At 38.4% G+C, this 26,792-nt stretch overlaps 1 protein-coding gene across 1 annotated transcript; it reads right to left on the reverse strand.

Annotated features, from left to right (window-relative positions):
• Nucleotides 1-21,852: 21,852 nt before the first annotated feature.
• On the reverse strand, nt 21,853-25,460 carry LOC107811383 (endoglucanase 25). Its single transcript, XM_016636302.2, has 6 exons — nt 24,847-25,460; nt 24,071-24,381; nt 23,378-23,833; nt 23,083-23,218; nt 22,827-22,999; nt 21,853-22,581 (listed from the first exon to the last, which is right to left on the reverse strand). The coding sequence occupies exons 1-6, from the start codon at nt 25,217-25,219 to the stop codon at nt 22,180-22,182; spliced, it is 1,851 nt and encodes a 616-aa protein (XP_016491788.1). The 5' UTR covers nt 25,220-25,460; the 3' UTR covers nt 21,853-22,179.
• Between the last annotated feature and the right edge of the window lie 1,332 nt (nt 25,461-26,792).

Here is a 26,792-nt window from a genome sequence, read left to right on the forward strand (position 1 = left end):
ACTTATTATGGACCGCATGGAGTATTTCAGTATTTTGTGTTAATTCCATGGCCTACTCGTGAAATATTTTGGCAATCAAGCAAATGGGCGCAAGGAAAAATTTAGCAGCAACTCCAGAATTTGCATCATGAAAACGTCGAAGAAAAGGTTGGAATTCTTCAGAACCCATCCAAATTGGTCAATATATAGTTAGTTTTCTTCCATTTCCTTCAACTAGTTTTGACTCTGATCTCGATGGACTAAAGTTGTCGTATCTGTTTTTCTTTCATTTTCATTTATATTTAATTTCAAGATGGTTGAAAATCTTATTATAATAGTATAGCCATAAAGAAAAAAAGAACAAAAGGGCGTGGGTAATTGGGAGGAGGACTTTCTTCTTTCGTCCTCTTCTTCCTTTTTCCCCTTAAAAAACAAAAATTGGTATGTGCATATGTGGTGATCTTAAATTTATAAATTACTTTATCTAAAGTTTTAGTTGAGTCAAGCATATTGGCGAGCGCAAAACCGGTGTATACAACTTAAGCTCGCTAGTCAAAGATAGTATAGTATTAAATCGTCTCCACATGGATTGATTTAAATAACGTTCTAATAAATCTTCAGCTTAACACTATCCAAAAAATAAACCTTTGATTTATGTTATTATCAACTAATAATAAGAAACTAAAATTATCGATTGTGAGAAAATAATGGAAATTTAATGAGTAAGTAACAACGATTGAATATCAAGGTGAGAAGTAAGGGTTGTGACAAGATATGTGATCAACTATTATTTCGGGTAACTCCGTGCTAAGTTCACTCTTAACTTCTATTGACTCTTACGATTTCAACAGATGATTAGGCTATCTTACGGATACAAATTCTTCTTCCGAATGAATGAGAGTTCCGTTAACCAACCTAATGACAGGTTCTAAGAACATATGCAAATATACAGTGAATGAAAAATCTTTCAAATAACGTCTCTTGACTATTCTTCTAAATTGGGTCAATTGATAACTCTCTAAGCTCTTTCGATTACCTAAGAGAGGCGTAACAAGATAACACAATGCGAATTGCAGCAACACTTCTCTTTCGATTAAAGTAAAACCACAATTGGCTTTGTAATTCAATTAATACCCATTCAACGAATTCGTGCAATTAACAGAAAGTAAAGCCCCAAAACACTAGCCAATCACAATATCCGTCAAAAACCCTAAGGAAGATTACTCCATAATGGAGAAGTTATTCATCACAAGAGTATTAGAAGAACAAGAAGACATTACAATTCCCAAAATCAAACAAACTTCCGTATTGAATGAATTGGATGAAGTATTTTGAGTCTCCGTTATTTTCTTGCCTTCTTCTCTCCCCAAAAGTTTCTAAAATATGAGATAACGATTTTTAGACGATCTAGGCTTCATATAGGTCAAAAGAAGGCGCCTCTGAAATTACAAAAATAGGCCTGGGTAAAGTTTCTGGAAATGGACGTGCACGGTCGCGCACCTGGAGGTGTGACCGCGCACCTCTGGCAGCGCACTACGATACTTGCGCGCTTAAGTGCGTGCTGGAGGGGGTCTCATGCACGGTCGCACATCTGGTTTAGCCTCCTGATCAACTCTTTGTTTCTCCCATTAAGTGCATTATTCGTCCGTTGATCCCCGAACACAATCCCGACTTAATTCTTGGGCTTTTACTCAGACTTCAAAGCTCTAAACTAGCTCAAATTAGCTTCACAAACTCTTCATAACTCAGAATCGCTCCTACACAACACAAAACACACACTCAGTGCAAAACAATACCATTTAAATCTCAAACATTAGTAAAGTGCAGTGAACTTAGTGACCAAAATATATAATTATAGCCTACCATCAACACCCCACACTTAAACCATTGCTCGTCCTCGAGCAATCAAACTACACTTCACATAAAATATGACATTTTTCAACAACTCTCATGACCCATCACACCAAGACTCTTTAAAACAAACTAAGTACAATATCGTAACATCTTAACCTCAAGATTTGACTCAAGAGCACCACACATTATTTATAACCCGCTCACTTACTATAACACATAGGTAAAGCATTACTTTTCTTTCGTGAATCAAGTGCCCTCACAAAACAATAGAGAGTAGTTCCACACACAATAGACATTAAGAACAATTCGGAACTCTAAATAGAAAGGATTCACTCACTCTCAGAAACAACATTCATATGCCACAAAAGATGAACTATAGGCTTGCCCATAGTGTACCACTCCACTTATTGAGTTCATTCAGTCAAGGATCAAATAGGACTTTAACTGGTTGTAATGTAGGTTGCGGGACGGGTAAGATACATTTAAATATCAGAGTGACTACACCTCCCTTAGCATTTTTAATACAAACATTTTTACAATTCAAAACCCCACACTAATGTCAAACCATAACTCCACCTTCACATCATTATACATCAACTCCCATTTCTTTAAGCACAAATACATTAAGAGTTACCACTATCAAGGAATATTTTTCACAATCATACAATTATTTCTTCTTCTTTTTTCAATTCAAGTTGCCCTTACTCTTTTATTTTTCAAAACATTGCACCTTTCTCCTATTTTGTTGGTTCTACTCAAAAGCCAAACCAACACCCCCACTTTAAATTTTACAAAGTTCATAAAATATTCAAGTGCTCACGGGAGGTAAAAGGTTTTAATAGATGGACAATTCAAACAATTGGGTAGGGCTTGTAATGTGGTTGCCAAAGAAACAAGATTACAGGCTCAAAAGAGGTTAACTAAGATACATAACAATCAGGTAGGTAATAGCATATAACTGGCTTAACAGAGAAATGTCTATATCACTTTCAAGACTGAATAAAACTACCATTTTGCTTTGCAAATACACGGGGCAAGTTTTAGACATCAAACGTCATGCAATGAATAATACAAAACCTCATACACACATGGCACATAACTCACTCTAGATTGGACTATCAAGACACTCTAGTTAAAGCAGTTAAGCAGATTTAAGATTATACAATTTAAGGTACTTATATAAGAGTCAAAAACTGAGCCTAAGCGTCACAACTAAAGCACTCACTATTCTCAAGGCATAATAGAGTCGAGAGATATTGCCTCCATTCAAATCATAGCCCAAGGTTTCCTACTCCTAACAAAAATAAAAACTAACTATACCCGGTTCAATCAAAACCCTTAGAAAAGAACCGCGGCACAAAGAAAAACCAAGGGGAATTAATACACGACCTACAAAAGAAAATCTTTTTGTCTTTTTCTTTCGACTTTAATCCCTCAAGAAACCTGTCGACTGATATCCATCATCGGGAAAAGACGAAACTTTTCAAATGTTTTTTTTCCAATTATTTTCTATCTCTAACTACAATAACTAACCAAAATAAAACTACAACTACCAAAATGAAAACTCCTATACATGCATACAAATATCTCCAACCCCACACTTTAAATGGTGGCATGTCCCCATGACACACAAAGAAAAATTCAAAGGTGAAGAAAACTCCCCTTATCAAGTCATTCCGTGTCGGAGACGGTGCCAAGGTCCAAATGACAAGCCCGTCCAAGTGCACGCATCCATGACATCATTTTCTTCTCAGATTTGGCATTTTGTGTAGCAAGAGAGTTCACTCAAGCTCCCAAATCATTGACTCAAGCTCCCAAGTGCACGCCATCTCTTGTTCTAAAGCGCTCATTCTTGTGTCCCATCCGCCGCCTGAAGGTTCCCCAACACCCTACTCATGCGGTGGAGATGCAACGACATCCTCACCGTGCACCTCATTGACCTCATCGGTTGCATCAGATTCCTCACTATCCACCTTAGCAGGCCCAACAGGTTCCTTCCCAATTACAACTTTATCTGCCCGAAATTTTTGTTCGTGCTTGACTTTCCCAACCGTGGACCTATTTTCCGATACCCGTGCCTCACAGCATAACTGAGTGACTAATGATGGGAAAAAGAACACTTACCTCTGCATAAGACAATGAATGGTCATATCGTCTTGAATGACCTGAGCCACATCAAAATCGTGGCCATTGATAAAAGTACCAAATCAAAGCAGCCCGAGGACCATTCACCTCAGTGGTGTTGCCTGAAGGCAGCAGGCGGTTATTAATGATGTATAGCCAGCACTTCCCTTCAAAAGTAAGCGAAGCCGAATGAAATTTTCGCCCTTGCTTTATCCACATGACCTCCTTGCCAAATACATAAATGGTTGCAAAGAACAGGCGCAACAGGTATGGTTTTCCACTATGCGTGACATAGTAGTCACCTGTATCAGGGTCTTCCACGTATTCTGGCAAGTAATAGGCCCTTTGGATGGCCTCCTTGGATAAGTCCACTCTTTTCTTCCGGACTGTGCAAACATGGTCTACATATTCCGGGCAGTTTGCATAGAATTCCCGAACAATCATTAAATTTGCCTCGTCAGGTTCTTCGAAGAATACCCCCATACCTCGCCTGACCAATTCATTATACACTCTAGGACAGAGCTTCCCAGGAGACGAACTTGTTCTGAACATATAGGCAAGCAGATGCAGAAGCTCACGACCGGGATGTGCCCGCTTGACTACCGGTGGAGGTACTTGCAGTTTTTCTCTTCTTAGAAGGAGCCATCGCACCTGAAACAAACCGCCAAATATCAGCTAATGAATCACTCGGCGAACCAAGAGAGGCTACTCAGACTTCACCCTCACACTTGGTCACAAAATTACACCCTCAATCTCATTGTGGCATTTACACAAACATTTAACATGCACAGTTGTTCCTAACCTCCCATAAAGCAATTCTAGCCCTAGCTAGACTAAGGATACACCAATTTCACTCCTAGAAACTATATGGTCAGTCTCCATGGTGAAACTCAACCTCTAACCCAAACGAAAAGGAGAACAAAAAGAAAGAAACAAGAAAAAAAAACAATAAAAATATTACTACAAACAAACAAGAAAAAATAGAAACAAAGGGAAAAACATCTCGCATGACTGAGGGGTCTGTGGAAGAGAGTGCTTTTGAGGAAGGGGGAAGGGAGAAGAGTAGGGGATTGTGCTTGTATTGTTGTTGCAGAGAGGAGAGGAGAAAGAGGGGGCGGGTTAGGATTTGTCTTAAGAGGAGAGTGAAAAAGGGGAAATTTGGATCGGATATCCGTAATCCGAACCGATCCGCTCAATTTTGGATTTCGGATTTGAGATATTTGAATCGGATTTCGGATCGTGTTTATTAAAATTTTAGATATTCAGATCGGATTTGGATTGGTATAATTGTAACCCGATCCTATCCGAAATTCGAAATTATTAGGGCATGTATAAATATTAAACTTTAATTTCGGATAGTCAGTACTTTCTTTACATCTTTCTCCAAGTTATTACCTTTACAATTGCTGGATTTAGCTATATTGACACCATAGTACTCTCATAATTGCATAAACATGAATTTTTCTTACTATATTGCCTCTTTTACAAAGAAAATATACATATGAGTTTGCAACTTTGAGGTATAATAATCCGATCCGAAATCTGAAAATCCGATCCGATCCAAACTTTAAAATCCGATCCGATCCAATATTAATTTGGATCGGATTCAGATTGCATTTTGTAGAATCCGAAATCCGAATCTGAAATGTGCTAAATCTGATCTGATCCGATCCATGCACAACCCTACGCCCATGTAGACTTAAATTTTCTAGGGAACAATGTGAGTCTACTATTGTATAGTAAGACTCTGTCCCCTTTATGGAACTCATTTGGCTTAATCCGACTATTATGCCACCTTTTAGTCTTTTCCTTAAAAATCCGTGCATTTTCATACGCGTCCAGTCTAAACTCCTCCAATGCATTCATCTGCGCCAACCTATGTTCACCTGCAAGACTAAGATCAAGGTTAAGCATCTTAATTGCCCAATAAGCTTTATGTTCTATCTCAACAGGTAAGTGACACAATTTTCCATATACCAGTTTGAACTGTGAAGTCCATATGGTTGTTTTGAACGTAGTTCTGTACACCTATGGAGCTTCCTCCAACTTTACAGACCAATCCTTACGCGAAGCACTAGCCGTCTTTTCAAGAATTCTTTTAAGTTCACGGTTATCCACTTCAACTTACCACTAGTTTGGGCATGGTACGTGGTTCCTGTTTTGTGTGTGAACCTATACTTGAATAGTAGTGCAGCAAACTGTTTGTTCACAAAGTGTGACCCATTGTCGCTGATAATCACTCGAGGTGTCCTAAAGCGGATAAAGATGTTCTTCCATAAGAACTCACACACCACCCGAGCACCATTGGTCCTAGTAGAGATTGCTTCGACCCACTTAGAGACATAGTCAACGGCTTCTAGGATATACTCATAAGAATGTGACAACGGGAATGGACCCATGAAGTCAATTCTCCACACGTAAAACATTTCACATACCAGAATGGAGTTGAGAGGCATTTCGACCCTCTTGCTAATATTACCCGCCCTTTGACACTTGTCATATGCAGCTACATACGCTCGTGCGTCTTTGTACAAAGTAGGCTAATAGAAGTCAGCTTCCATGACCTTTGTTGCAGTGCGATTTCCACCATAATGTCCTCCAGCTACTCCATCATGGCAATGAGACAAAACGCTTGCCATCTCTCCTTCAGGCACACATCTTCGAATCACACCATCTGCACACAGTTTAAACAAGAAAGGGTCATTCCAAAAATAACTTTTTACCTCACCTTGAAGCTTCCTTCTTTGATCATGAGAGAGATCGTGAGGTAACCATCTGCTAGCCAAAAATTTGGCTACATCAGCATACCAAGGCGGCCTTTCGGAGACCGCAACAATGGAGAAAATCTACTAATTAGGGAATTCTTCCCTTATTTCAACTCTTTCAACCGGATATCTCTCAAGTCAAGGTAGATGATCGGCGACCTAATTTTCTATTCCTTCCTATCTTTGATCTCTAAGTCAAACTCTTGGAGCAACCGCACCCACCATATCAGACACGACTTTGACTTCTTCTTACTCAACAGATATTTCAAGGCTGACTGATCCGTATGTACAATCACTTTGCTCCCCACCAGATATGATCTAAACTTGTCAAAAGCAAAGACCACAACAAAGAACTCTTTTTCAGTGGTGGCATAGTTGACTTGAGCGTCATTCAACGTCCTGCTTTCATAGTAGATGAGCCTAAAAATTTTATCTTTTCTTTTCCCCCAGAACTGCACCCACAACTGCATCACTGGCATCATACATTATCTCAAATGGCTGGCTCCAATCATGTGTCACCATAATAGGAGCACTTACAAGCTTTTCCTTTATCAATTCGAATGCTCTTAAGCACTCTATATTGAAAACAAACTTAACATCTTTCGCTAGCAATGCAGTCAACAGTTTGGTAATGCTGAAAAAGATTTTGATGAACCTCCTATAGAATCCAGCATGTCCTAAGAAACTCCTTATGCTCTTCACAGAAGTCAGTGGAGGGAGCCTAGAAATTACATCAACCTTAGCTCTATCTACTTCAATCCTTGTGCAGTCACTTTGTGGCCCAAGACAATTCCCTCTTTCACCATGAAATGACACTTCTCCCAGTTAAGGACGAGTGCGTGGCTTCACAGCGTTCAAGCACGAGCTCCAAATTCTTCAAGCAGTCCTCAAAGTCATCATCAAAGTGGGTGAAATCATTTATGAATACTTCTAGACACTTTCCGTTTAAATCAGAGAATATAGACACGGGCAAGTAAATATGGTCTTCTCAACATCTTTTGGGTCAATGAGTATCTGATTGTATCCTGAGTACCCATCCAAGAAGCAGTAACATCCATGTCCAGCCACTTTCTCGAGCATTTGATCAATAAAGGGGAGTGGGAAGTGATCCTTCCTTGTTGAATCATTCAGCCTTCTATAATCAATGCACATTCTCCACCCAGTGACTGTTCTGGTGGGGATCAATTCATTATATTCATTTTTCACTACTGTCATGCCCCCCTTCTTAGGTACAACTTATACTGGACCAATCCACTGGCTATCAGAGATAGGAAAAATCACTCCCGCATCTACCTCCTCCAAATATTTGTTCATCTTGCGTTGGGACTGCACCATTGGCTTGCTATTTTCTTCCAACAGAATTTTATGTATGCAAATGGCCGGACTGATTCCTTGAGTATCAGCTATACTCCAGCCCATGGCTTTCCTGTGCTTTTTCAGTAGCTCCACCAGTTTTCGCTCGTGTACCTGTCAAGTCAGCAGAAATAATCACAGAAAAATTGTTAGTTTCAAGAAAAGCATATTTTAAATGAGTGGGAAGGATTTTCTGTAACACCCCGAAAAATTTCGAAGTACTTAAGCGCTATTAAGAAAGTTGATGTGCGCTAATTATATTATTTTTGTGTGTAGACAAGGACTATTATATGAATGATATCAATTGATCATGATAATATATGTATGATGTGCATTAAGAATGGTTTATGGTCTAAGAAGAGCCCCAAGGCTAAGAGAAGTTGAAAATTTTATAATGGGATAAAGTTTTAAGTGAGTTCACACAAGATCCTACTTCAAATGCATGCCGCTACCAAACTACAACTACTTAGTAGATGATCTACCTATCACATTAAAGATCTTTGAGTCTAGTTTCCAACTCTTTAAACCGTTTGTCATTTGGACACTCCTATAAGAAGTTATGACCAAATTACCAAAGTCTAGAAAAATGAAATTATGCGATCGCATAATTATTATGCGATCGCATAATTATTATGCGATCGCATAATTATTATGCGATCGCAAAAGTGCTTCTGCGACCGCAAACTGGTCGCAAAATAGACCAGTACAGCCCAATTTTTGGCACCAATTGTGCGGTGCATTTTGCGACCCGCATATCCATTCTGCGGTCCATTATGCGACCGCAGTCCTGATTTCAGAGGGTTAATTTTTCTATTTTCATAACCCCACCCCATTTTGATAAGTAGGCTTTAGGGATTATTTTGGGAAAATTATCTAAGGTTTTTTATAGAGAAGTGACAGTGTTCTAGAGAGAGAAAGTAGATGAAGTATTTTGTTCATCAAGATCTTGCCCAAGCTTTGAAATCTAACAAGGAAATCTCACAAGATCTTAAGGTTCCATACCCTAGTTTTCAAATTTGAATTTGGGTAAAAGATGGTTGATTGAGAGTATGATTCTTAGGTGTAAGAGTATTATTTATATATGCTTGTACCTATAAGGTTTGTGGACAGATTGTTGAGCTCAAATAAGTAAATATTGGGCTGTGGAGTGAAGAAAATCTTGTAGAAGAACCTTGTAGTTAAATTTGCACGCCTAGTATTTGATAAAATGCTCAAATGAGTTGAGACCATGGATATCTTCCTAATTATGGTTCAATTTTGTTATGTCTCAAAATAGATTGGGATTGCTAGAATTTTCGGGACGTTGTAGTAATTTAAGGAAAGCTCAAAGCGAGGTATGTTGGCTAAACTTCCTTCTTAGAATTGAATTCAATGATGTTCCCGTAAGTTTCAAGTATGGATGTCTCAAGTACCTTATTCTATGTTCTGGGTTGTTCCCAATAAATTTGAATGTCCCAAATAAGTAAAGTGCCGAGAATTATGTATTCAAAACATGTTTCGAATATTCCTATCACATTATGTTATCTTTTGGGAATGTGCTCAAGAATGATATATGTATTAAAATGCTATATCTTTGAGTCACTACTAGAAATTCAGGAAAAATCATCCAAAAAAACCAACCAAAGTTGATCGGTAATGACCAATAACCATCCAAAACGTGACCACTAACATGTGGTTGGTATTTTGAAGGTCGGAAGGGCATACCGACCAACTTTGATTGGCCATTAAATTCAAAAAACAATTGCCAAAAAAATCGATCAAAGTTGGTCGGTATTTTAATTATGTAATTAAAAATGCACCATCTGGGAATCGAACCGGGCTCTGTACTGTGGCAGGATATTATTCTACCACTAGACCATTAGTGCATTTTATTTTAAGATTGTCTTTTATTTCATTTATACTCTTTAATTGTATTTTCGCACTAAAGTTTTATTAAAAAATAAAATTACCGACCGAATTCGGTCGGTTTTTTGAAATGATCGGCCGACTTAACCGACCGATTTCGGTCGGTTTTTTAATATTAATTTTAATTTATTTTAAATGAACAGACCAAAGTTGATCGGTTTCTTGAAAAATAAATTTTGCCGGACTCAAAAATAGTTTTTTCGCATTTTTGCGCCAAAGAAAACCGACCAAAGTTGGTCGGTTTCGTAAAAAAAATTAAAAAATAAAATATTTTGAAAAATCGACCAACTTTGGTCGGTTTTTTGGCCGGTTTTTTAACCAACCAAATCGGTCGACCGTGGTCGGTTTTTGCCAAATTTCTAGTAGTGATAGTGGTGTTTCAAAGGAAGGTTATGATGTCAAATTATGTGAGAAAACTCAAAATGCTTAAGACTCTTAATTGCTCATATGTGTACCTAAAGTATTGATTGGAAATGTCTTATTGTTGATAACCTACAAAGATGGTTGGAAGTGAAATAAGTGAATTGGGGATATAAAGTGTGGCCAACGTGCCAAGAGTGAAAGTTATACTTGTGGCCAATGGTGCCCATGAAATGAGATGATGTGAGAAAGTTTATGAAATGAGCTTTGATTCAACTATTCTAAAATTAACTTTGAAAATAGAATTGCCTAAAAGCTTATGAACTCAAGTGATGCCCATATGTGGCTGTTTTAGCTAATGCTATGTTTAGTGAGTATTTTCAATGTGTTTTGCATTCTTACATATTCGTGAGTGAAAATTGTGTATTGTCCTTTTGGGGAAAAGGTAATTCAAGAAGAAACGATATGTTACTTGTTTATGATTTTAACTTGTGCTTCGATTGCCAATCATTTTACTCCATTTCTCGGAAAGAAATCCATTGTGTTTAAAGTCTTCATTACTAATTAACCTAAAGTTGTGATTTTCGGAATATTGTATATGTTGATATTTAGGATGATGATCCATGTAAGGAAAGATATGAAAGTGTGGAATATGAAATACGGCCATTGTGCCATGAAAGAAGAATCATATGTATGGCCAAGAGAGCCAATAAAATAATAATATTGTAAGTGGTTGAAAGTACGGATTAAGTGATATAGGGTGTGAAAGGTTATGAGATGCACGTATTTATACTTTTGTTTTCAATGTGTTATAAGCCCCTACGTTCTTGCGAGTAAAGATTATGATGTTCCTAAATGTTCTAAATGCTCTTAATGTTCTATGATCACCCATGACAAGTACAAGTAAGTGATAGTATGAACATGAAATGTGATCGTTGCCTAAATGAGAATTTCGAAGTGTTGTATGTCCCAATGGTTTCAACTATAGTTGTATGCTTCTGAAATAATGTATGTAAATGACTTTGATTGTTAAGTCCCCAAGAGTCATGAACCTAGATAATGACCTCAAGAGGTCAAGGGAGTGAATAATGAGATGTCCTTTGTTAAATGATGATGAACCTTAAGAAAAGGAATTGGGCCCATGTGCCATTGAAATCAAATTATTGATTTACCATACATGCGCTAATGTAATGAGTTGTGTTTCTCCATGATAAGCATGAACATGAAGTATTCCAATGATATGAGTAATTATGATGTTAAATGTAATGACAAACTATGTTGCTTTGAGTTTATATATGGTATTGTGATTGTGGAATACACCTCCACCTGTATATATTGGGGTGAGGCGGCAGGACCACTTTGTGTAGAGATTGTTGTATTATGGAATACACCTCCACCCGCATATATTGGGGTGAGGCGGCATGAGTTTATATATGGTATTGTGATTGGGATTACACCTCCACCTGCATATATTGGGGTGAGGCGGTAGGACCGCTTTGTGTAGGGATTGTGGTATTGTGGAATACACCTCCACCCGCATATATTGGGGTGAGGCGGTATGACCGCTTTGTGTAGGGATTGTGGTATTGTGATACACCTCCACCTGCCTATATTGGGGTGAGGCGGTAAGACCGCTTTGTGTAGGGATTGTGATATTGTGGAATATACCTCCACCCGCATATATTGGGGTGAGGAAGCATGACCGCTTTGTGTAGGAATTGTGGTATTGTGGAATACACCTCCACCCATATATATTGGGGTGAGGCGGTCGGACCGCTTTGTGTAGGGATTGTGGTATTGTGGAATACACCTCCACCCATATATATTGGGGTGAGGCGGTCGGACCGCTTTGTGTAGGGATTGTGGTATTGTGGAATACACCTCCACCCGTATATATTGGGGTGAGGCGGTAGGACCGCTTTGTGTAGGGATTGTGGTATTGTGGAATACACCTCCACCCACATATATTGGGGTGAGGCGGCATGACAGCTTTGTGTTGGGATTATGGTGTTATGATACACCTCCACTCACATATATTAGGGTGAGGAGGCAGGGTCGCTTTGTGTAGAGGTTGTGGTATCATGATACACCTCCACCCGCATATGTTGGGGTGAGGCGGCAGGGCCGCTTTGTGTGAGGGTGGTTATAAAGAATCCCCGACTTAATATCGATAAATTTGAATAGAAGCTCTTAATAAATTTGCTTGACGTTAACGGCTATCTAAGCCCATTTATTGTTACCATGATTCATCATATTCATGTTGTATTTCCAAGCTCTTGAATAGGTGTATTTGTATCGTGTAAGTGAACGCTGTGAACGGTCTATGAGACGCATATGTATATAATATGATATGTGAACACTAAGGACGGTCTACAAAATGTGTATGTGTAAAATAAGGGAGGAAGGTGCCACTTTCGTTGGCATTGTTTGTACATGTTGTTACAATTACATTATATTATATATTCCAAGTATAGTTCATATGGCGCAGTTGATCCTAAAAGAAGGTTAGAATGATGCAAGTATAATAAGACTTGAAATGTGATTTTATTGGATGTTTCGTAGTTTCTTGATGTACTTTATTTGCCTCTTATTTGAGTTACCGTATTTTCATATGTTGTTTTGACTGCCTTACATACGAGTACTATTCCACATGTACTAACATCCCTTTTGCCGGGGGAGCTGCATTTTTTAATGGATGCATGTATACTTCTACAGGATGATATGTATCTTTGATAGGGATCTTCTTCACTACTCAACTTATGGTGAGCCCGCTACAGTTCTAGTGGGTGTTTGGGTCAAGTAGTTACAGCTATTTATAGAGCTATGTAACCACCACGAGAAAGAAAATATGGGCCATTAAGCCAAGTGTAATTAATATGAAAGTCAAGATCTTATTATGTTATGGTAAACCATGCATGAGTAATGATGAGAGGTTAATGTAAATTAGGCTTGCTCGACTGGGTTTACTCGTTTGAGCGCCAGTCGCGCTCCTCGATTTTGGGGCGTGACATTTTCAATTCCACTAGGCTTAGCATCCTTCTATTTTAGTTCCTCCTCATCAACCACTTGATCCTCAGTCTCAAGAGCTTCTTCCTCTTTTTTTATTTCAGGATCTTCATCCTCCACTGTGCTAGACTGGGTAATACACCTCTCTAGAGTATCCCCCATAAGCTTGTCAAACATGTATATTTTAGCCAATTCTCCAACAACGTCCAGCTTGAAACACGAGTAGGCATACCCCTCATCACTGGGGTATTTCATCATCCTCTTTATCTGAAACACAACTTTTTTGTTGCCCACTCTGAGCATAAGCTGCCCTTCATAGATATCAAGGATAGCTCTGTCTGTGCATAAGAATGGCCTCCCTAGAATTACAGGTACCTCCTTGTTCACCTCCATATCCACCACAATAAAATATACGGGGAAAAAAAACTTGTCCACCCGCACTAAAACATCCTCAATGATTTCCTCAGATAGAATGGTGGTTTGGTCGGCCAGTTGTAGGGACACTGGTATTGATTTGATCACTCCAAGCTCACCTTCCAGTTTCCTGAATAAAGACAGAGGCATTAAATTTATAAACGCACCAGAATCACAGAGGGCCTTGTCGAATATTTCACTCCCCAACGAGCATGGTATGGTGAATCTTCCTAGATCCCCACACTTTTGGGGAATTTTATTTTGCAAGATGGCACTGCAATGGGAATTTACCTTGACCACTATTGTTTCCTCTAATTTTCTCTTGCTAGATAGGATTTCCTTTAAGAACTTGGCATAAACAGGCATCTGAGTGAGTATCTCTGTGAAAGGAATGTTCACATACAGTTGCCTGAGCATCTCCGGGAATCGCCCAAAATATTTGTCAAGTTTCTCTCGCTTCATCTTTTGAGGGAATGGTAGAGCTGGCATATGTCTACTTTTCTTCAATCCTTTTTTGTACCCCACTACTCTCGCTCTTTTGCTCTTCACTCTCTTTCTCTACTGGTGTCTCAATCTGTTTGCTAACCACCTCAGGTCTAGCTTTCACCTCTGGGTCAGTCAATGTTTTACCACTTCTCAAAGATATAACTTTGATTATTTCCTTTGGGTTCTTTTCAGTGTCAGAGGGAAGAGTACCAGGAGTCATCTCAGATAACAAATTCACAATCTGTCCCATTTGTCTTTCTAAATTCCGGATAGTCGTGCCATGATTCTCGAATTTTTTATTTATTTTGTTGATGAATGCCTTCATGAGATCTTCCATATTTGACTAAATTTGCTATGGTGGCTGGTATTGATGCTTCTGCTGGTTCTGAAAACCTAGTGGTCCTTGACCCTTGGGTCTGAGATTGTTTTGCTGCCATGAGTTCAAGCTCCCATTAGGTGAACTCCACGAAAAACCTGGATGTCTTTGACCCATAGCATTATAGTTGTTCCCACCTTGGTAGTTTCCTCTATTAAAGATCCCCACAATGTTGACTTCCTCAGCTGTGGCTTGACAGTCATGTGTAGGGTGTCCCAATCCACAGATGTCACATCCCACCTGTGGTTGATTTTGCACCTGAGCTATCGTCAGTTGCTTAATGTCCTCAGCCATAGCTATAATTTCAGCTTGCATTGCTACCGACGATTCTACTTGGTGCACCCCCGCTGATCTTCTTCGATCCTCTTAGTCAGTGGACCATTGTTCTGCGTCTTCAGATAGTTCATTCAGAAGTGTGACAATATCTTCAGGGGTTTTCTTCATCAGAGGACCTGCAACCGCACTATTCAGCAATCTCTTTGATGATGGGTTTAATCCATCCCAGAAGTCCTGGAGTTGCATCCATTGCTCCATTCCGTTATGAGAGCACTCTGCAATAGCTTCTGAAATCTTTTCCATGCCTCGAACATTGTCTACCCTTCACCTAGACTGTTGTTGGTTTTACATCTGTCTGGCATAATCTCCCAGCGACCTCCCAGGCCTAGGGGCTGTATTTTCAAATTTATCTTCGATCATGGTTCGGTTGAGATTAAACCTTCTATCCCCATCAATTGTTTCATCCACAACTCTACGGGCTGCTTCAGCTGCTAACTGTGTTTCCTGTCGCTGAGCTGCCTCTCTCGCAGCTAGGTTCACCTCCTCTTTGTTGTTCAACATTGTATTCTGAGTTGAAGGCTGACCCAACAGCAATCCGCTCGATCCTTTCTCCCTTCTCAACTACCTCAAGTGCTTGTCTAAATCTAGATCGTATGGCACCAATTCCTTGGAAGAGGATCGAGTCATACGCCGCTGAACTTAACTTGTTTCCTGAACACAGATGAGAAGAGCATAAAAAAGGAAAATAAAATAAAATTATTCCTGAATTAGCACCGAAAATTAATTCAAACACTATTAAGTGTCAATCCCCGGCAACAATGCCAAAATTTGACGAGCGCAAAATCGGTGTATAGAACTTAAGCTCGCTAGTCAAAGATAGTATAATATTAAATCGTTTCCACATGGATGTAAGGCCCCGTAAAATATTTCCTAAAAACCCGAATTCCAAGCTCGCCGCAGTTCGGACTTTTTGGATTGAACAGTGCGCTGGGGAGTTGAAGGAAAATTTTGGGCAGAAGTAGGCATTTTTACGGCCCGTTCTACGACCGTAGAATCACTCTGCGGACCGCGGAATGGCCGTAGAGTGGAGCAGTCTTTTGGGAAATTTTTAATGTCATTTTTGCGGCCCATTATGCGACCGCATAACTATTTCGCGGGTCGCACTCTTGTCGCATATTCCGCTTTGGGATTTTTTGGAGGGAGGTTCAGCGGTGCACTATGCAACCGCAGAACCGTTCTGCGGTGTATTATGTGACTGTAGAACAGGTCTGCGGGCCACGTAGTGACCGCAGACATGTTTAGTTCCTTTCCAGTTTTGGCACCCAAATTTCGCAGTCATTTCGTGGACCGCAAGCAGAACCTGTTCCGAAGTTTTATTTTTTGGGTTTTTAAACCTGACCCTATTCCGTTAAAACACCTACCTTGGACCATTTTGAACTTATTTTCTGATATTTTTAGAGTGAGAGAGAGGGTCCTAGAGGGAGAAAGTGATCTTCATCAAAATGCTCTTCAATTCTCACTTAAAACCTTGAAGATTATCAAGTGAGGCACCTAGGTCTTCTTCCTAAGAGGTAAGATTCTATCACTCAAGCTCTTAATTTTAAAATGTAACTAGAATGGGCCATTAGTAAGGTAATTCATGGGGATGGGAGTGCTTACCTTGTATGCATGTGTTCCTAAGGTATGTGGGGAGGCTGTGAGTTAAAGATAGAAAAGAATGGGGCGTGGGTTGGTGGAGTCTTTCATAAAATGGGCCATGAAACCTTAATACACATATAGTGTTTGATAGAATGCTCAAGTGAGCTAGAATTATGATCGTTTTCCTAATTTTGGGTTCAATTTTGCAATATTGCTAAAATAGATTAAAGTTGCTAATATTCCGGAACGTCTTAAAGTTTTAAGAGACTCAATTGAGGTATGTTGGCTAAACCCCCTCTTCTTAGAATTGAATCCCGTGGTATTCATGCAATCGACGTAAGTCCCAAATTGAACGTCCTAGAAATTGCTATCTCGAATGTGCTTGCTTTGCAAATATATTTGTAATATGTATTCCCATGCTTTCATTATGTTATCTCGTCATCTGGGAAAATGTTCAAGAATTAGAATATATGCTAATATTCCTAGACTTTAAGTCAAATTCGATTAAGGACTGTTATGCCAAATTGTGTGAAAAGCCTCCATGTGCCTTGAATTCTAAATTGCTCACATGTGAAATCAAGAGTCTTGAATGAAAATCGTGTTGTTATTGATGATAATAATAATAATAATGTTGGATTGTCGAAAAGAACTTGAATTATGTAATAAGGCCAAGTGCCAAGAACGACTTTATAATTAAAGCCACCTGTGCCAATGTGCTAAAAAGATGGGAAAGAAATATGAAGTAAGATGATCGATTGGAATGGTTGATGTCTCGAATGAGATGGATTAGCCGATCAGGCCGAGATCGGACTCCGTGTAATAATACGGTGGTATTTTGAATGAAATTGTGAACATGGTTGATGTCTTAAATGAGATGGCTTAGCTGATCGGGCCGAGATCGGACTCCGTGTAATAACACGATAGTATTGTGAATGAAATAGTGAATATGGTTGATGTCTCAAATGAGATGGCTTAGCCGATCGGGCCGAGATCGGACTCCGTGTAAGAATACAGTGGTATTGTGGATTGTGGCATATTGGCTCTAAAAACTATCCAACCTAATAATACGGGAATTGACTTAAAAAGCTATGTGATCCTTAACTTGATGTTTTAAAATTATTTGAAGCTCTTATTGAATTCTTGACTGTTCCTCTTGTATTATTATTCATTCTATTGAGATGGTGTTTAGCTATACATACTAGTGCTATTCGACATTACTAACATCCCTTTTTTCGGGGGCGCTGCATCTTAAAATAGATGCAGGTGGTTACATAGCAGATAGTGTTGATCACAGATAGTGCTGCATCCTCTTCTCGGTGGACTCGGTGAGCCCCATTTCATTCCGGGGTCATGTATTGTACCTTTTGTTTATATTGTGGTCACTTTTTGAGGTATAGCGGGGGCCTTGTTGTCGGCACCATCTTTATTCTCTTTTATATCTTTAGAGACTCCGTAGACACTATGTGGGTTGTATATGGGTGTTAGAAAGGTCAACGGATCATGTTGTGTTTGGGGCTCTTGTTCCACTTAGTCATAAGGATGTATGTATTTTGAAACTTAACAATGATGTGACAAAATGAAACGACCTAGTAATGTATATATGTATGAACCTTCTATTGCCTAACAAATGAGAGCATGCCTTCTCTGGATCATAGGTGAGTCGGGTAGATAGTGTCTAACAGGCTTGCTCGACCGGGTCCACTCGGTTGAGCATCGGTTGCGCTCCCCGAGGTTGGGGTGTGACAATGGATTGATTTAAATAATGTTCTAATAAATCTTCAGCTTAATACTATCCATGAAATAAACCTTTTTATTATGTTATTATCAACTAATAATAAAAACTAAAATTATCAATTGTGAGAAAATAATGGAAATTTAATGACTAAGTAGCAACGATTGAATATCAAGGTGAGAAGTAAGGGTTGTGATAAGATATGTGATCAACTATTATTCTGGGTAACTCCGTACTAAGTTCACTCTTAACTTCTATTGACTCTTACGATTTCAACAAATGATTAGTCTATCTTACAGATTCAAAATCTTCTTCCGAATGAATGAGAGTTCTGTTAACCGACCTAATGACAGGTTCTAAGAACGTATGCGAATATACAGTGAGTGAAAAATATTTCAAAGAACGTCTCCCGACTATTCTTCTAAATTGGGTCAATTGATAACTCTCTAAGCTCTTTCGATTACCTAAGAGAGTCGTAAAATCAACCCAAACAAGAAAATACAATGCGAATTGCAGCAACACTTCTCTTTCGATTAAAGTAAAACCACAATTGGATTTGCAATTCAATTAATACTCATTCAACGAATTCAGGCAATTAACAGAACGTAAAGCCCCAAAACACTAGCCAATCACAATATCCGTCAACAACCCTAAGGAAGATTACTCCATAGTGGAGAAGTTATTCATCACAAGAGTATTAGAAGAACAAGAAGACATTATAATTCCCAAAATCAAACAAACTACTGTATTGAATGAATTGGATGAAGTATTTTGAGTCTCCGTTATTTTCTTGCCTTCTTCTCTCCCTAAAAGTTCTCTAAAATTCGAGATATCCGTTTTTAGACGAGTTAGGCTTCATATAGGTTAAAAGGAGTCGCCTCCAAAAATACAAAAATAGGCCTGGGTAAAGTTTCCGGAAGTGGTCGTGCACGGCCGCGCATATAACCGTGCACCTCTGGCAGTGCACTGCGTTACTTGCGCGCTCAAGTGCGCGCCGGAGGGGGTCTCATGCGCGGCCGCGCATCTAGTTTAGCCTTCTGCTCAACTCTTAGTTTCTCCCATTAAGTGCACTATTCATCCGTTGATCTCCGAACATGATCCCAACTTAATCCTTGGGCTTTTACTCAGACTTCAAAGCTCCAAAATAGCTCGAATTAGCTCCACAACCTCTTCATAACTCGGAATCGCTCCTATAAGGCACAAAACACACACTCAATGCAAAACAATACCATTTAAAGTTCAAACACTAGTAAAGTGCAGTGAATTAGAGTGCAATTAGTTACCAAAATACGTAATTATAGCCTACCATCACATATGAACTTTTTTTTGGATAATATATGGTAGTCAAATTTAAACTCAGAATTTTTCCATCTACAAGTTTAAAAATATCAGACATAAACACACTTACTCAGTAATGTTAGGTTTGCTACATTGCACCACTGGTTGAACACAAACTCCGTACAATTGGTAATTCCTCTTTGTTCTTGCTTCTTTTTATCTTCATTTATTTTTTGTCTGGATCAAACACAGAGATTAAGTCAGGATATAAGCAGGGCTGCAGGCGCATGCAGATATAAATTTTCAAAAAAGAATTGTACACGTAGCAAGGTATTTTACATCCTGGATACGGTAAATATTCACAATAACACATGCATACTTACGCTTTGGGACTTTACAAAAATACATGTATATTTCCCATGGATAAAGCTGGGATGTTGCTGTAAAACCAAAATTAAAACTCTAGCATCAAGTTACATTTTGAATAGGTGCAATTATAATTTTGTGTTCATCCTTCTCTTTCTCAGAGGGAAGTTCGACTGAATCTGTTAGTGGCCTTGCTTAATTTGTTAGCTCGCATAAATAGTTTTAGACATATAAGATAGAAGAGGGCTTAGTTTAGTATACACCAGAAATTAATTTTGAAGTGGATAATTAAATGGATCCATAAAGATGCTTTGTTTGATCATATTAGGTTAACTACTTTTTCCTAGTAGCGGGTGGAATAAAGTAAGTCATCTTTGTCTCACAGTATAGATCTAAAATCTGAATTCAATTTTCTATCAATTGGAGTCTAGGATATATCTTTCAATATATGGTAACTACTTAATTTTATGCTACATGTTATCTTATTGTTCTTCTGCAATATGATTTGAAGCAGGTAAGGTCAGTTCTATTCTAGAAATGAACTCAAAAGAGACTGTTGGTCATAACATGAGCTCCTTTACTTAAGTTGGTTGTAATGTCATCTATTGTAAATTAGCTATTTTCTAAAATTTAGTAAACTGCTCTTTATTTTGGGAGAGGGGAAGCTTATAACCCTGATAAAGAAACACAATATTAAGTGTTCTATCCACTTTACTTTATGTTAAACATCTTATAATATGATTGTTTTTATTCCCGTTATTTATGTGAAATTGATGATATGAAAAATAGTTATTTCATTTTTACAACCGCGCTAGCGCGGATAAATTTACTAGTCTGGAAATAAAGGGCAGCCATATTCAGCTTGCATGATACTTGGTATCTCATGCCTCTATAGTCCTGCATTAAGTCAGCCAAAAGAGCCAAAACAAATTGGAGAGAATGTCAGTAACAAGATTATAGGCTAGCTGCAGAAGACAGCAAAATCTTTGAAGAGTTAAACTGCCTGGATGTAGATGGTTTAAGTAAAGCCCCCTTGTAACAAAATTTTCAGCTTTTCACTTTGTTCAATATTGTGACCTAACTTGATAGCTTGCTCAAGTTGGCACAACAGAATGCTATATCACAATTCATATCATATGGAAACCAAACTGCAAATGACCTTTTACGGCGGATAACATCTGCTGGCCTGGTCTCTGAAGGTAGTAGGAGCAAAATAATACTGAGTTAAGATTTAAGAATACGTGCTACTAGCCAAGAATCAGAATTAGCCATCCGTAGAATCATTGATAGTGCATCAATGTTAATCGTCAATACTAAGTGGACAATTAATTATACTACCGAGTCTAGTTGGTACATAAAGTTAACACTAAGGATTAAGTCAGGGTGTATCATCTAACACATCATTTGGATCAAAGGTTAAATGAGTTCTGCAGGGAACAAAACAAATAGAAGTAAAAAAAGTAGAATTCTTTTGACACGTGCAACAAATGCTGAAGAGGAAGACTTAAGCAAAAATGTAGCAAAGTTGAGTTGATAGTAGGGCTGGAAGTATAAGAGATGAGCTTGAAAGACGACACTCAAAATGTGCTCTACACATATATCGCCTGTGAAATTTAATGGACTAGATCGTCTCTCGGTTACTCATTCAAGAGACACATCTCCAACTAAACTAATCATCTTCCTCTTCCTCCCAACTAATCCAATGTGCCTTTGACTTCAATGATGTCATTATGTCAACTTATTAGACTATCAATTTATTGCAGCAGCCAGTACATGTCAAGGTGGATACACATTATGAAAGAATTAAGAGGCAGAGAACAAAAGCAGCACCACTTAGATTAAGATCTTAAGCAGCAGTTCCAAACCACGGTCTGCAACTACCATTATTCTTGCACTACTGCACTACAAAATGCAAAAATCAAATATCTGTGGGACATTAATTGAAAGTTTGTCCAATAAAAATTTGAGGCTGTTCACGTTCCAGTTCTCAATGAGTAGTATATCATTGGTTTGTTACATACATACAAACTGTGTATATGATATATTGCAAAACATACCGTTGGGCATTCCTTCAAGACAGAGTACTACATCTGGATTCTAGACCAAGCTGAGCACGAGCTTTATACGTTCAAGGTGCTCATTCTGTTTCTTGGCTTTCACACTACTTCAAACTTTATGGTATCAGAATCCCATATCGACCACATTATGAAAACAAATGAACCTATGGTCACACAAGACAGGGGGTTGATAGAACTAGCATCAACAAATCATGGTTTCCAAGCAGCTGGCGGAGGTGGTGGAGTGGGGAACATGGGTGGTACTGCAGAGAATATTGTGTTCTTGTCAATTCCAACACTTTTATCTCCAGATAGAGCTACAAGGGCTGCAACTAAACCAGCATTTCCAGCAAGTGTTGGCTCAGTATAATTGTAATTAGTACGAACATCATGGAAACCATCATTCTTGTCCGGTCCAGCAACCATGGCTCCAACAAGAGTATTCGGATTATTCTTAGATGAATCCCTCCACTTCCATCCTCCTTTACAATTATACTTGACCTTGTTTTTAGGAATTGATGCACCTCTGTGGTGGACACGTTTTGGATAGCGATTGCCGAAGCCCACAACATAACTCATCTTCCTCGGGTTCTTGCCAAGGATGTAGTTAATCTAGAAGTCAAAGAAAGACAACTGAGTTAACACCAGAAACGGTATAATTTTCATCAGAGTTGACTAATAAGAACATGCTTACACCATCTATATCTCATATACTCCTGATCTTTTGCATTTATCACTTAACATATCACAGAGATTTTTAAGTAGTATTCCACACTTATTAGCAGAACTAGGTAAAAGGAACAAGAAAATAAGAAAAGAGATTATTGCAAACATAAAGATCGTAAAGTTTCATTTACCTGTGTCTGTGCAAATTCACGTAGGACATCGGTAGAATAGAAATTGGGTCCACAATACCATCCAGGGGTGTCAGCAGCAGCAAGATAGTCGCTATACAAGGTAGCAAGGAAGGCAGCATTGACTACATACTGAAGAGGCTGAGGCCTTCCGTGGTTTAACTGTATCAGCCCTCCTACAAAGGCCCAACAGTTTTATATTTGACTTCCCACAAACTCTGCAAAACTTTACATGCTAACTAGCTAAAACAAGGCTTACCTTTTGTCCGGTTAAAAGAAGAGAAGTATGGCAAGAAGGAGCACATGATTATGCTTGTCTGGTTATGGAATGTACTTAAAATATCTTCATAAGGATATCCAGGGCTCAAAAACAATCTCAAACGGCTCAGAAGCACCTAAATACAAATGAAAAGCATTGCTTCAGTACAATATATAGATCTCTCAACGAAAAACATGCAACTTATAAACAGATATACAGACTAAGTTCAAAATGTTGCCGGCAAGAAAAATTCAACGATCATGCAAGACAAAATAAAGAGGCGATATCTTCTTACTTGTGATCCAGTGAGCTTGTTATCCCAGCTGAGCACACCGTAGTCAGGACCTCCCCAGAAAGCACCAGCGCGTTTGGCAATACCAGGAGTTGTAGCAAGCTGAAGATATGAAGTATTTCCTGTAGCATAATACAACCAGGACGCACCCCACACAAACTCATCCCAGTAACTAGTCGAATTGTAGAATATTGCAGCTTCATTACCGTTACTGTATCTACCGCGCTGTTCCCTGGAAAATTTGAAGAGAGTTCTAGCACCATGGACGAGCTTCTGTGAGTAGACTTTGTTGTCCTTAAAAACAATGGAGGCAGAAGCCAGAGCAGCAGCCATCTCGGCAGCAAGATCCGAGCAGCTGTGACATTCTGTTACAGGCCGTGGATAATCAATGTCTTCTGGACGCACCCAACAATAGTGATCATTGGGATCTGGCCCTCCTGAAGTATCCCCTTTCCCCACCTATAAAACAGAACAGAAATCCTTCTATGAGATCAAGCAGCCCATATGTATGGTCATTTTCTCAATGATCGAGAGAAACAAAACAATGCAATCATCGATGTCGTTCTTGTCAATAAGATACAGTTGGTGATGATAATTGATAAGGCAGAAACAATGATTGATGAAAAGAAAACCATTATAAAATGTTATAAACCAACGTAATCAACTAATTCAAAATGCCCAATGAATGATATTTACCTGTGCAACAATGCGATCAATAGTATCAGCAGAGGAATTGAAGGTTTTGAGGAGGTAATCAGTACCCCACTTAATAATATCTTTGACATGACTGAGCTCTCCAGCAGCTTCATATTTTGCACTATACTCAATCACACTCCAACTTAACATAGTGAGAGCAAAAGATTGAGGGAAGTTAAACTTTATTGCATCTCCTGCATCATAATAGCCGCCAACCAAATTCTTAAACATGGTTGAATCATCAGATTTGCCGTCTTGCATACCTGAACTCCCCCTCCATGATACATTGTTGTGCTTAGGTAGTTTCCCAGCTGTCAAAAACAAACAGATAATTAAATGACGAACTGAACAAAATAACCACCAATCTGACCCAAAATGTAGCTGTCAAACATCAAAAAAGAGAAACACCCAAATCCAGATAGTCCACAGATAAATTTGTTGAAGGCAAAATCATAAATCTGCATCTTAAAACCCTGTAATCTTGTGATCTTAATCATCAAGTAAAGGCAGGCAACATAGAAGAACAGATGGCAAAGTTCTATTCTTCACAAAACAACATCGATCTTCCAATTTTTAATGCTTTAGAGTAAGGAGATATTTCACTAGTAAGTAAAGCAAGTAAATGAAAGAGATACATAGGCAGGATCGAATCATGTATTTAATCAAGTCCCATAGTATCATTCAAATTAGAATCTGAATCCCATAGATGAGATAGCTGAAGCAAAGAGTTTAATTTGTATAGTAAAGGAAATTATTATATTGGGGTAATTACTTACAGCGTTGGGCATTGAAGAACATAAGGGCCTTGCGAAGAGCCAAAGTGTAATTATCGGGTGGGGGACTACGGTGTCGGTGCTTAGGAAGAGTCTTGACAATGAGAGTAACAAAACCAGCAATTAGAGCAGCAGCAATAATGCAGCCGAGAGTCCATTTGAATACCTTTCGACTGACAATAATACAACCAAGATCGACATACTTCTTCTTCTTCTTCTCAGTTGGACCCAATAGCCAACTCTGCTGTGTCTCATCCAGATTCCTTGACAAAGCTGCCCTGTCAAAATCCTGTAAATTCCTGCTCCTATCATCATCTGTTGCTGAATCTGTTGCGTTTATCTCCAGTGCCCCTCCCCATGGATCCCTCCCGTACATATTGCTGTTTCTGATTTCTTGAGCTAAAAGAAACTACTAGTATATACTTATATTTCAGCTCAAAACTGAAGGGAGAGGAATTAGGAGAGGAAAGAGCAGTGTGGCATATGAAGATGCTTTTGGTGGTGTCAAGACAATTTACAACAGTGTAGTGTAGTGTTGGTGAAGAAATATAGTGTAAATGAGTTGAGGACACCGACACTTGTGCTAACAGACGACAAAGACACTTTGCCTAAATCTAACCTCTCTCTCTCATGCTTCTTTACTTTCTAACTACTCCATTTTGCATGTAATTATTAGCTTCTCATGGTAAAAAGGTGAACTTAGGATTCTTAAATCATGTCCACTATTATTTACTACTCATTTCTTAATTAATAGGAGTAAATACATATATATATATTCGAAATACGAGTGCGCCCACTATAAACAAATGTCTATATATCGTCATGACTTCAACTTTATTACTACTACTTTCTTTTTTGAACCAGTTTTAAATTAAAATACAAACTTCGGTTTAATTAAGTAGTAGTTCATACATGAGATTCACCGACATTTTTATTACTGTTTGATTAACTTATGAATATTTTCACAAGTCCTTGCACTATTGTTCTAGGCCATGTTTTGGTCAAATATCTTTTTTACTAGCATTTTTGAATACCCAACTTTCGTCGTTTCAATAGTACTAGATATACCATTTCTTGTACAGTTTCAGCTTTCAAATTTAGCTGTTGGAGAAAAGTTCATAATTAGTATATACCTACTAGTGCTAGCATTACACTTTTCATTAAAATATAAAGTACTAGTAGTATATTTCACTTCAAAATTTAAATGAGGCTGAGTAGGAGAAATATTGGAGAAATCTGGGAAAATGCAGTTTGACAAATTTAATTAGGGTGTTTACTTTTTCTTGGTTAATTTTCTTGATTTGGTTTGCTGAACTCTTTCACCTCAAGGGCTATATACCTAACTATTGGATGAGAGATGAAAGGACCCCATTTTACAGGGAGGGGCAAAATGGTCCACTAAGGGAACCAGCTGACACATTTAGCTGCATTAGTTTATCTTCAACTTGTCCACCGACAGAGGAAGAAATATATAAATAGTAGGTTGGTTCATAATATAAGACGAAATAAAGAAGATAAAGGACATTGAAAAAGACAACAGTAGTATGAGCATTTTTTGCATAATAGATAGTATAATTTAATTTAGTGATAATGCATAAAATCGGGGGGTCATATTACCCACTAAACTTTTTAAAAGTCTAATAATTTTCACCCTAAGTGCTGAGTGCTGACTTGACATAGAGAACAAAACATTTGGCAAAAGGTGAAATACACACGTTGCCACATATAATTTCGTATTTTTTTTATTTTTTAAATCTGTTTCATTTTCTTCCTTGAAGGAGTTATTCTCATGCAGTACGTCAGCAAGAAAGGCGCAAACAATTACGGAAACAAAAATTAGGGGTAATAGGACCCTCGCAGAACTAATGTGTGTCGTAGCAACTTCGGGTATAGTTCAGGAGGAATTTTCTATATTATCCCTTTAATTTACTATAAGAAAATTGATTATT

Source organism: Nicotiana tabacum, chromosome 9, assembly GCF_000715075.1.
Source record: "Nicotiana tabacum cultivar K326 chromosome 9, ASM71507v2, whole genome shotgun sequence".
Taxonomy (NCBI): Eukaryota; Viridiplantae; Streptophyta; class Magnoliopsida; order Solanales; family Solanaceae; genus Nicotiana; species Nicotiana tabacum.